The 12167-nt window shown below is 40.4% G+C and overlaps 1 protein-coding gene across 4 annotated transcripts in view; it reads left to right on the top strand.

Moving 5' to 3' along the window:
* RAD50 (RAD50 double strand break repair protein) overlaps positions 1-12167 on the top strand; it is a 202183-nt gene that overhangs the window by 35066 nt on the left and 154950 nt on the right. For all 4 annotated transcript variants that reach the window (XM_073569696.1, XM_073569486.1, XM_073569566.1 and 1 more), the window contains 3 exons: positions 8961-9044; positions 9407-9558; positions 10267-10452. In XM_073569696.1, the coding sequence (XP_073425797.1) occupies positions 8961-9044; positions 9407-9558; positions 10267-10452 (422 nt within the window). The remainder of the gene's footprint in view (positions 1-8960; positions 9045-9406; positions 9559-10266; positions 10453-12167) is intronic.

Below are 12167 nucleotides of genomic sequence, written 5' to 3'. Positions count from 1 at the left end.
ATAGTGTCGCCTCCTAGTGGACAGCAGCATAACACCCATGGTTCTGTGTCCCCCAATTAGAGGCTAAGAGAAAGAGATTTTACGGTGAGTATACAAAAATCTCCTTTTTTTTGTTTAATAATTTTATGGACTATTTTTGATATTCTTAGCCATAATGGTCTAATTTTAGGACATTCCCAAAATAAGTGAAGCAGATCGCCTACAAAACCGCAACTTCTCCAGCAATCAGGAGATTTACTTGGAAATATTCTAGCCAAATAGGCGGGGGTAAAGTACCATCTAGATTCCATTTTATAAAAGGACTCCTGTAGAGAAGCGAAGATATTTGAGAAGTAGGTTAGTTTGAAGGCACATTGACACTGCTCTTGGGAGACTGATATCTTAAGATCCTTCTCCCAATTATGCATGAATAAAGTTTTCTCGATATCCAAGTCCAAATTTAAAGTATTGTAGATATTTAACCACAGCAATTCCTGATCATGGGCACATGATACGTACAGTCATAATGTATTGCCATATGATATGTTAGTATAACTACAATTTTAACCCCTTAATGAGCACCGATACGCCTTTTAACAGCGACAGTTAAGGGTACTTATTAGTGATGAGGGATATACTGATTGCTCGGGTTTCCCCGATCAGGCTCGTGTGGTCCCCGAGTATTTGGATGTGCTCGGAGATTGATTGTCACAGCAGCTGCATGATTTGCACTTACTTGACACCCTGAATACATCATGTGAGGAATGGCTGTATGTTAGGGAATTCCCACATGTATTCAGGCTGTCAAATAGCCACAAATAATTCAGCTGTGTCTACAAACACAAAATCTCCGAGCGCTTCCATATACTCGGAGATCACCCGAGCAACGAGTATACTCGCTCATCACTTGTACTTATGCCTCATCAGCATTTTTAACGCCGCTGAGAAATAAGTGCATAGCGCCTCGAGTAGCAAGCAATTGCGCTCAAAACTAATTGCGACATATTCAATATGACGACCTAATTTTGTCAAATTTTGTGTAGTATCTTTGGGTTAAAAATGCTCATTATACCCCTGGATAAAATCCTTGAGGGGTTTTGTTTCCAAAATGGGGTCAGTTTGGTTTTTTTTTGGGTCGGGGGTGTTCTGCTCTTTGGGTGCTTTAGGGGAGCTGCAAATGTGACATGTCGCCCACAATCTAGTTCAGCCAATTTGTGTTCCAAAATTCAAATATTGCTCATACCTTTCATTCTGAGCCCTGCCATTGGTCCAAATAGAACTTTTTGACTACATGTGGGGTACCTGTGCTCATAAGAAAGTGAATAACAAACTGTGAAGTCCACGTTTTGATGTAACCTCTTGCAAAAGTGAGAAATTTGGGGCAAAGGCAAGATTTCTTTGTAAAAAAGTTTTCTCAAGATGACCTAATGTTATCAGATTCTGTGTCGTACCTGTGGGTTCAAAATGCTCACTATACCTCCGGATAAAATCCATGAAAGGTGTAGTTTTCAGAATGGGGCCACTTTTATGCAATTTCTACTATTTAGGTGCATTAGGGGCTCTCCAAACGTGACATGGCGTCCACTCTCAATCAATTCCAGCTATTTTTGCGTTCAAAAAGTTAAATGGCGCTACTTCCTTTCCGAGTCCTGCCATGCGCCCAAATAGTAGTTTTCACCCACATATGGGGAATCGGCGTACTCGGGAGATATTGCACAAATTTGGGGGTTAATTTTCTCCTTTTACCCTTGTGAAATTAAAAAAAAAAATGGGACTAAAGTAAAATTTTTGTGGAAAAAAATGTAAAATGTTCATTTTTTCCTTCCACATTCCAATAATTCCTGTGAAATACCTGAAGGGTTAATAAACTTCTTGAATGTGGTGTGAAGTAGCGCTGTCATTCAGGTAGGGGATTCTCGCTTGGCAGCCAAATAATCACATCCGGCACGGGTTTTCCATAAAACAATCTCAGTCCGTGTGGTTTATTCAGGCATCATAAACCATAACCAGCAACATAAAGTTCATATTCACAGCATAGCGTCCTTGACAGAGCTTCACTCTGTCCTCCCTGTGGTCACACAGGTTATACAATGTTCCATACGCAGGCTCTTGAGCCTCAAAGTTATCTCACCAGTCAGGGTTCTACCTCATGACTGTTTCTCCATGCTGCAGACGTCCATTCTCTCCTCTGGGGACTCGCAGACACGTGCAGCCACTACACACAGGCACATCTCCCAGCGAGACCTTCCAAACGGACCAACCGGGTCCGTGCATTCACCCCATGTGACCTACCCTGCCCACCTTACATGGTCCGTAGCCACGCCCACCGGGTTACATGGCTATGACCTCATCACAGGTCCTTGAACCCTTCACACACACTTTGCAATAGCGTTCTTAAACACACCCCCTGGGTGGGTTTGTAGGTAACTGTGACCGCCCGTCTCCCCAGCTACCTGGAGACTTCTCCCTGACACATTGAAACAACACGTCAGCTGATCAACACACTCATAAGTCTCCATCTCATGGCCAACCACTTTGAGATACATAATGGTCATTCATGACTCCGCCATTCATCCTCTCTCCCAGGACACCCACACAGCGCCCCCTAGCGGACACAGTGGTCACTACACCACAGTGGTTTTGAGGACTTTGAGGTCACATAAAAATGTAAAGATTGAAAACTGCAAATTTTTCAAAATTTCTGTCAAATTTTTGATAGGTTCGTGTGTGTGTGTGTGTGTGTGTGTGTGTGTATATATATATATATATATATATATATATATATATATATATATAGGCAAACCACATCTACCAAATTTTACCACTAACATGAAGTACAAAATGTTGCGAGAAAAATATTCTCAGAATCATTCGCATCCGTTAAAGCATTCAAAATGTATTAATACATAAAGTGACACTGGTCAGATTTTAAAAATTTGGCTTGGTAATTAAGTTCAAAATTAGTTTAAAGCTCTATTATGCAAAGAAAAGGTAAGGTCTTGCATATTTCAGCAAGACAATGCTAAACCACATACTGCCTCTATAACAATAGCATGGATTTACAGCTAGAATCCTACATCAGACAAGTATGGGGCAACATTCCTCTCCCAAAACTTCAGCAATTGGTCTCCTTATTCACAGATGTGTACAAACCATTGTAAAAAGAAGGGGGGATGCTAGACAACAATAGATAACACCCTGTGCTGCTGCTATCAATTAATTAAATGACACAGTTTCTTCAAACAGAATGGATACATACAGTTGTGGCCAAAAGTATTGACACCCCTGCAATTCTGTCAGATAATACTCAGTTTCTTCCTGAAAATGATTGCAAACACAAATTCTTTGGTATTATTATCTTCATTTAATTTGTCTTAAATGAAAAAACACAAAAGACAATGAAGCAAAAATCAAAACATTGATCATTTAACAAAACTCCAAAAATCGGCCAGACAAAAATATTGGCACCCTCAGCCTAATAATTGGTTGCACAACCTTTAGCCAAAATAACTGCGACCAACCGCTTCCAGTAACCATCAATGAGTTTCTTACAATGCTCTGCTGGAATTTTAAACCATTCTTCTTTGGCAAACTGCTCCAGGTCCCTAAAAACATCAGGGAACCTCCGCCATGTTTGACTGTAGGGACCATGTTCTTTTCTTTGAATGCCTCTTTTTTTCTCCTGTAAACTCTGTTGATGCCTTTGCCCAAAAAGCTCTACTTTTGTCTCATTTGACCAGAGAACATTCTTCCAAAACGTTTTAGGCTTTTTCAGGTAAGTTTTGGCAAACTCCAGTCTGGCTTTTTTATGTCTCAGGGTAAGAAGTGGGGTCTTCCTGGGTCTCCTACCATGCAGTCCCTTTTCATTCAGATGCCGACGGATAGTACGGGTTGACACTGTTGTACCCTCGGATTGCAGGGCAGCTTGAACTTGTTTGGATGGTAGTCGAGGTTCTTTAGCCAACATCCGCACAATCCTGCGTTGAAATCTCTTGTCAATTTTTCTTTTCCGTCCACATCTAGGGAGGTTAGCCACAGTGCCATGGGCTTTCAACTTCTTGATGACACTGCGCACGGTAGACACAGGAACATTCAGGTCTTTGGAGATGGACTTGTAGCCTTGAGATTGCTCATGCTTCCTCACAATTTGGTTTCTCAAGTCCTCAGACAGTTCTTTGGTCTTCTTTCTTTTCTCCATGCTCAATGTGGTACACACAAGGACACAGGACAGAGGTTGAGTCAACTTTAATCCATGTCAGCTGGCTGCAAGTGTGATTTAGTTATTGCCAACACCTGTTAGGTGCCACAGGTAAGTTACAGGTGCTGTTAATTGCACAAATTAGAAAAGCATCACATGATTTATCGAACAGTGCCAATACTTTTGTCCACCTTCTTTTTTATGTTTGGTGTGGAATTATATCCAATTTGGCTTTAGGACAATTCTTTTTGTGTTTTTTCATTTAAGACAAATGAACATAATAATAACAAAGGATTTGTGTTTGCAATCATTTTCAGGAAGAAACTGAGTATTATCTGACAGAATTGTTTGGTCACAACTGAACATCTTACCTGCATTTGCCTCGAATTTTACCTGTCTTAATCCTGAACTGTTCCTTGATAAAGCTGCCCATGTGTGTTTAAGGGCCCGTGATCTACTAAAAGGAGGGAGGGGGAAAGAAAGGTCTGTGCAGGAGGACCCAAGGATGGAGCCGAGTCAGGACTAAGGAAGTAAATGGACTAATGCTGAGTTGGTCACTGGGCCATGTATTGAAAGTGACTTCCTTTGTTTAGCTACCCGGAGCAGGAAGTGACTGGCCCATGGGCCTAAATTGTTGTTGTTATGTACGGATAGAAAAAGAGGACTGGGGTCAATCAGACCCAAGTTAAAAGAGACTTGAACTTTTTGTTCCAGAGCTTCAACCGAGTGGAGCCAAGGTCAGGGTTGACCTAACAAAAGTTATCAGATAGAGACTGTCTTATATTGTAAATATGCAGGGACCCTCATGTACCTTCTCTTTCCTTAATGCTGTTCACCTCTGTCACATGTGGCACCCTGATGTTTTATTAATATTTTGTTATTGTATGAACTGTAATGTATTTGCCATGTACTGCAATGTGATGTATTGCGCTTTAGCTTAGGGATAGATTATTAAGTAGTGTAGGACCATAGGGGGATTAGAATAGAGGGAGTACAGTAGAGTTAGAGCATAGGATAGATGTAAGAGTAGTAAGATACTGGCAGCATAGGGGTTAAGCAGATGGGAGGAGTCACAGAGCAGAGTAACACAGCAGGGGATATAGGACAGATATTTCCTGATTCTGTCAGATGCCAGGGCACCTTGCCCAAGGGCAGGACGTGTGAGCAGAGTATTACAGGCCATGGGGATAAGTCTGTGGATTACAGTAAGGGGCCCCAGGCTGAGAATCATGCAGGTAGTCACCGGCTTATACAGAACCATTCCAAAGAAGGATCCAAAGCTAGCAGCTGGGATTAGGAGGCAGCTGAGTGGGCGAGCCTGTCACCCTATATCTCACAGCTGGACCAGGGAAACATGCAGGAAGCTGGTGGGCCTGGAGCATGAGTGGGTCAGAGATTGTCCAAGAAAACAGGTGTTACACGGATTGTCAAGGGATATAGTTGAGCTTGCCGGGAAAGGGACGCTGATGCAGAGAATAGAGTCTGTCTGGATGACAGGGAAAGATAAGATGTCTCTGTGTTTAACGTGTGCTACCTGTGTGTAGAATGCAGATAAGATGTCTCTGTGTTTGACTTATGCTGCCTATGTGATGAATATGCTGCTGTCTAGTAAAGTTAAGCTGTTGGAAAAAGACCTCGTCTCTGAAGATATTTGCGGAGCTCATGAATGCGGAGCCAACATGACCACAGCTGAGGGGAATCTGACAGAGCCTGTGAGTGTTCTGTGGTGCATGCTGCACATGCAGTACAAGGGACTTTATTTATCTTTTCATGTACAGTTGTGGCCAAAAGTATTGACACCCCTGCAATTCTGTCAGATAATACTCAGTTTCTTCCTGAAAATGATTGCAAACACAAATTGTTTGGTATTATTATCTTCATTTAATTTGTCTTAAATGAAAAAACACAAAAGAGAATGAAGCAAAAAGCAAAACATTGATCATTTCACACAAAACTCCCAAAATGGGCCAGACAAAAGAATTGGCACCCTCAGCCTAATACTTGGTTGCACAACCTTTAGTCAAAATAACTGCAACCAACCGCTTCCGGTAACCATCAATGAGTTTCTTACAATGCTCTGCTGGAATTTTAGACCATTCTTCTTTGGCAAACTGCTCCAGGTCCCTGATATTTGAAGGGAGCCTTCTCCAAACTGCCATTTTTAGATCTCTCCACAGGTGTTCTATCTGATTCAGGTCTGGACTCATTGCTGGCCACCTTAGAAGTCTCCAGTGCTTTCTCTCAAACCATTTTCTAGTGCTATTTGAAGTGTGTTTTGGGTCATTGTCCTGCTGGAAGACCCATGACCTCTGAGGGAGACCCAGCTTTCTCACACTGGGCCCTACATTATGCTGCAAAATTTGTTGGTAGTCTTCAGACTTCATAATGCCATGCACACGGTCAAGCAGTCCAGTGCCAGAGGCAGCAAAGCAACCCCAAAACATCAGGGAACCTCCGCCATGTTTGACTGTAGGGTCCGTGTTCTTTTCTTTGAATGCCTCTTTTTTTTTCTCCTGTAAACTCTATGTTGATGCCTTTGCCCAAAAAGCTCTACTTTTGTCTCATCTGACCAGAGAAGATTCTTCCAAAACGTTTTAGGCTTTTTCAGGTAAGTTTTGGCAAAACTCCAGTCTGGCTTTTTTATGTCTCAGGGTAAGAAGTGGGGTCTTCCTGGGTCTCCTACCATACAGTCCCTTTTCATTCAGACTCTGACGGATAGTACGGGTTGACACTGTTGTACCCTCGGACTGCAGGGCAGCTTGAACTTGTTTGGATGTTAGACGAGGTTCTTTATCCAACATCCGCACAATCTTGTGTTCAAATCTCTTGTCAATTTTTCTTTTCCGTCCACATCTAGGGAGGTTAGCCACAGTGCCATGGGCTTTAAACTTCTTGACACTGTGCTCGGTAGACACAGGAACATTGAGGTCTTTGGAGATGGGCTTGTAGCCTTGAGATTGCTCATGCTTCCTCACAATTTGGTTTCTCAAGTTTTCAGACAGATCTTTGGTCTTCTTTGTTTTCTCCATGCTCAATGTGGTACACACAAGGACACAGGTTGAGTCAACTTTAATCCATGTCAACTGGCTGCAAGTGTGATTTAGTTATTGCCAACACCTGTTAGGTGTCACAGGTAAGTTACAGGTGCTGTTAATTACACAAATTAGAGAAGCATCACATGATTTTTCGAACAGTGCCAATACTTTTGTCCACTTTTGTTTGCAATCATTTTCAGGAAGAAACTGAGTATTATATGACAGAATTGCAGGGAGGTCAATACTTTTGGCCACAACTGTATCTAACTCTCACCATCTGATTTGAGTTCTATGTTCTGTTGTGGATAAAATATGCCTTTGAAAGATTTACAAATCATTGCATTCTTATTTTCTTTACATTATGCATAGTGTCCCAGTTTTTTGCCAATTGTGGTTGTACTTAGTAGTTAAAGCACCACTCCAGCCTTTTTTTTTATTGCCGTGCTGTAGTGGTTCTTCTAATCTAAGGTCCTTGCACTTAGTCTTATCTTTAACCGCCTCCATCTTCGCCTTCTATCAGTGCCAAGACGGATGGTCTTTAGCAGGTTGTGACCTGTCGGATAGCTCCAGTGTTTGCTGAAACGAGCCAGAAGTCACTTTTCAATGTCAGTGTATGAGAGACTTGTTCTGGCTCTCACAGACTTTCATTAATTATTTGTGACTGTTACTTCTGACTTTCAGTAAGGCAGAAGTTGCAGTCAGAAAATGGTTCCGTGGAACCGGTGCGGCGCTGATCAAAGGTGAAGATGGCAGTGGGTAAGAACAACACTAGGTTTCTGACCCTAAATTACATTCCATCCCTCTAATAAAAAAACCCTGATGGAGTGGGGCTTTATGGATGAAACTAAAATGATTACATGATCTTCAAATGATTAGACCAGCTCCTCAGTTAGCAGCTGTAATTTGCAAAGATGTGCTGCAGCAAATGTTCAATTCTCCAGCACTGATAATGAGAATCGGAGCATTACCTGGCGCCCAGTGAAACCAGAAAGCTCTATATGTGAAGGAGAGACTTGATAGGTGTCTTGTATCATTCTGTATATTAATAAAGAATGATTTATTGGAATAGTTTAAAATGATTTTACTTAACCAGACAACTACTTTAAAGATAAATGTCCTTAGAAAGTTATTTAAAGCCTAAAAATATATCATTTCAGTTTCTGGAATATGAAGGTGGATTATGGTGTAGAATTTGTTCTCATCTGGGACCAACATCCTACATTCCTCAAATGTCAATACTATCCATTAGGCAAAGTCTAACTACTTCAGGCAAGATGGAAATGTCTGTAATGTATTAATGTAATATCTTTAATGGTTAGGCAACATCTGAAATGTCAAAACCTAAATATTCCTTTGAAAATTCAGTATTGCTGAGATTGTTCATTTCACATTTTGTCAAAATGTTTCCTTGGTAGCAGACTACAATCTTTCACTTTTAAAGTATACCAGTGATTACGACAAATCAGTGCTGTACAATGTCATCATTGAATAATGAGGATTTCCCACAATTTTGTTATATTCCATATGCTTGCAGACATAAAACACTACAAACTCTGTCACAACTGCAGCATACATGACCACTGCATCCAACCATTCTTATGCTAGTAACAAAGTATTATATTTTTCATTATTGTAACTATAAGCATATTAAAAACAAGGAAGAGTTTCAGTTTAAGATAACAGGATGAACCAATTGTACTTAGAATTGGACTGAAAAGTGTAAATAATGTTCTCTTGTGACATTTCAGACCATTATTGAGTGTCTCAAGTATATTACAACAGGAGATTTTCCACCTGGATCAAAAGGGAATACCTTTGTGCATGATCCTAAGGTAATTCGTAAGTATTTTCATTTTCATGGCTGTTTAGTAAATGTCAAGAGAAATTCTAATGCCATATACTCCTAAAAAGTTACTGTATAAAGTAGTCTTCTTCCTCCCTCATGCTTAATGAGGGACCGCCTGATATGTTATAGATGCACGTGACAAGCTCAGAGTCTGGGAAGTCTTAGGTCTGGAGCAAACGTTGGTTTTCAGAACAAAAGAAATCTAATAAGGCCTACAAAGGAAATATTATCAGTCGGGGCCTTAGTACCACGCTTCCTAACCATGTTGTAAATATGCTTTAATAAGAATTAAATGTTGATTACTGGATAGTTACTGACAGTGAAATAGATTTTATTCCTCATTTTTAGGTTGCTCATGAAACAGATGTCAGAGCCCAGATTCGTTTACAGCTACGGGACATGAATGGAGAATTAGTAGCTGCTCAGAGGTCCATGGTGTGTACACAGAAGGGGAAAAAGACTGAATTTAAAACACTGGAAGGAGTAATTACAAGAATGAAGTAAGCTGACAACTGTTCCTAAAATGTGTGTGACCAAAATAAGTGGGTGTCCTGTCTTCCAGTGAAAGGTTTCTGAATCCTCAAAGCATGTCAGGTGACGACAGGTATGCGATTTGAGTACTTCAAGCCATATATTTATATTGAGTGAGGTCACAAAAGTCAAGTCAGCACGTGATTGTGTATATGCAAATTGCACACTTGCGGTCATATGACTGCTTGCTTTCACATTCAACAAAGAATCCTTAAAGCGTTCTTATTGATACAGAAGTCTGCAGTCACATAGAGTGACTACAGACTTTCATCAGAGGACCATACAACTCCAAGATTGGTGTAGAATGATCCAGATTTTGCAAATGCAAAAATAAAGATCTGTTTTCAGTATTGAAAAACAGATGGTGATGTAATAGGACACTCAGGGAAGACATGTGAAATTTTCACCTTTAGATTGGATGCTAGGAATATCTAGTAGTCTAAATTTTTCATTAGTTTCGCAAGTGTAGTTGTCCAGTAGATGTGAGTGTTGAATGTCATCAGAAGCCTTTCCAGCAAACTAAAGTGTCGATCGATCTGTGCACCATTAGCAAGATTCACTGACCATCACTTCATGTTTTGATAGGGTTTTCAAGTCATCCAGTTGAAGACAAACCTAGAAGCTGTGTTAAACTTGCTGTATTTCATGTGCTGATAACCATTTCCTTCTGCTGATAGGCATGGTGAAAAAGTAAGCTTGAGTACAAAGTGCGCAGAGATGGACAAAGAGATGATAAGTGCCTTAGGAGTGTCCACCGCTGTACTCAACAACGTCATATTCTGTCACCAGGAAGACTCTAACTGGCCTTTAAGTGAAGGGAGACAGCTAAAGATAAAGTTTGATGAGATCTTTTCTGCAACCAGGTAAATTTGTATCACCTTTTCAGTTCAGTAGGTTTCTATGAGGCACAAAAATTGATACAAGGTGAAGTACAGTAAAAACAGAATGGCATAAAAATCAAAGCATTCACCATCTTTTTGCCTTGCATTTTTATTTTGTTTTATGTATTTTATTTGGTCAAATAACAACACATACTGAAAACAGTTCAAATAGTAATACACCGACTATTTTTTCCAAACATGTTAGCACAGAGCCATTCTCTGTACAGTACCTTTGTAGTTTTTCAACAGTATTAAAAGACAATAACTGACTTCACCGTCGTTGAATCTGCTTCTTTCTCCTCCTGAATTGAACGATTTCTCTCATTTTGTGGGTAAAATATATATTCAGAGAAATTTGATTCTGCCACTACTGAGAGAGATGAGAAAATGGAAACGGTCTTAGGAGCGCAGGAAAGAGACTCAGACAAGAGATGGGGTTAAAAAACTTCCACCTGATGAAGACGGATCCTCTGTCGAAACGCGTTGTGGTTTAACCTCATCTCTTGTCTGAGTCTCATTCCTGCGCTCTTAAGACCGTTTCCATTTTCTCATTGCTCCTATCCTCCATTGGAGGCGGTGGAGACCTGACATTTTTGTCTGCCCCTGGGTTGCTTCCTAAGCGCTCCTCTGTGACCGCTTATCACTGACTTTTACTACTGAGAGAGATGACATTTGATACTTCTTTAAATTCTGTGATGAGAGAAGGATCAAGAGGCAGACACAAGTTGTACTGAAACAACTGTTACAGTTCTCCATAGAATATTATAAGCAGCAACGGCCATCTCCTATATTAGTAATTGAAAATTTTGAGAAAGAATGATCTTTTATATTATTCCAAATTTTCTTAATTTTACATTTACTATTGATTTATGAAAAAAACAACAACGAATACTCTTAAGAATCAGAAATAGTATCTAACTACTAGATTACCCCTTTCTCTTTCTGATGGATTGTAACAAAGTCCAAGATTTCCTCACTGATGTCTGCCAATAACACAGCTTCAGCCAGAATATTGTTATTCAAATTCAAGGACCCACTCCTTAGTGGGATTTCCCAGCAATATGGTAATCCAGATCATAGCATAATCAGCAAGTACAATAGGTCCTATTCATCACACAAGAACAGCTGTCCAGAAGAGTGTAAGAAGGAAAAGTTAATCCCAATCAATGGTGTGAAATGGGGAAAATATGTAAAAATCTTTGTCCGCAGGCTGTAAAATCCTTCAGATGTCAACTAGATAAATCTGATTAAGTAATCGCTTAATACTCTCTCTGCACCAAAGGACAAGGACTACATCCCCTTATGTATCAAGTACCACCTTCATCTCACACTTTTTCACCTACCAGATATATGGGGAGTCTCTCAGCAAATGATTCTTGCTCCAACGAGCATGCACCTGCAAATTTAGCTTGGCCCTGGTTAGGAAAATAAATGTGAGCAACTACAAGGAGTTTCTGAAATAGAGTACATCTAAGAAAGAGGTAACGACTATGGTCATCTCGCATACAATCATACACCTGGTGTGGAGTGTCTTAATGATTTGCAATGGAGGTACCTCTGAATGTGGAGTCTGCCATGGAGCTATGATACCACATAGACGAGAAACAGCCATTACTGTAAGCAATGTGATCCTTTTTTAATTGTTTTCTGCAGAAGGATGAGTGAAGGTCTCTACTTATGTGTTGTTTCGTGAATCT

Source organism: Dendrobates tinctorius, unplaced genomic scaffold (assembly GCF_039654945.1).
Source record: "Dendrobates tinctorius isolate UK_male_01 unplaced genomic scaffold, ASM3965494v1 ptg000001l, whole genome shotgun sequence".
In the NCBI taxonomy this organism is placed as follows: domain Eukaryota; kingdom Metazoa; phylum Chordata; class Amphibia; order Anura; family Dendrobatidae; genus Dendrobates; species Dendrobates tinctorius.
Note: the sequence above shows the minus strand (reverse complement) of the source record. Positions and strands in the feature narration are given on the sequence as shown.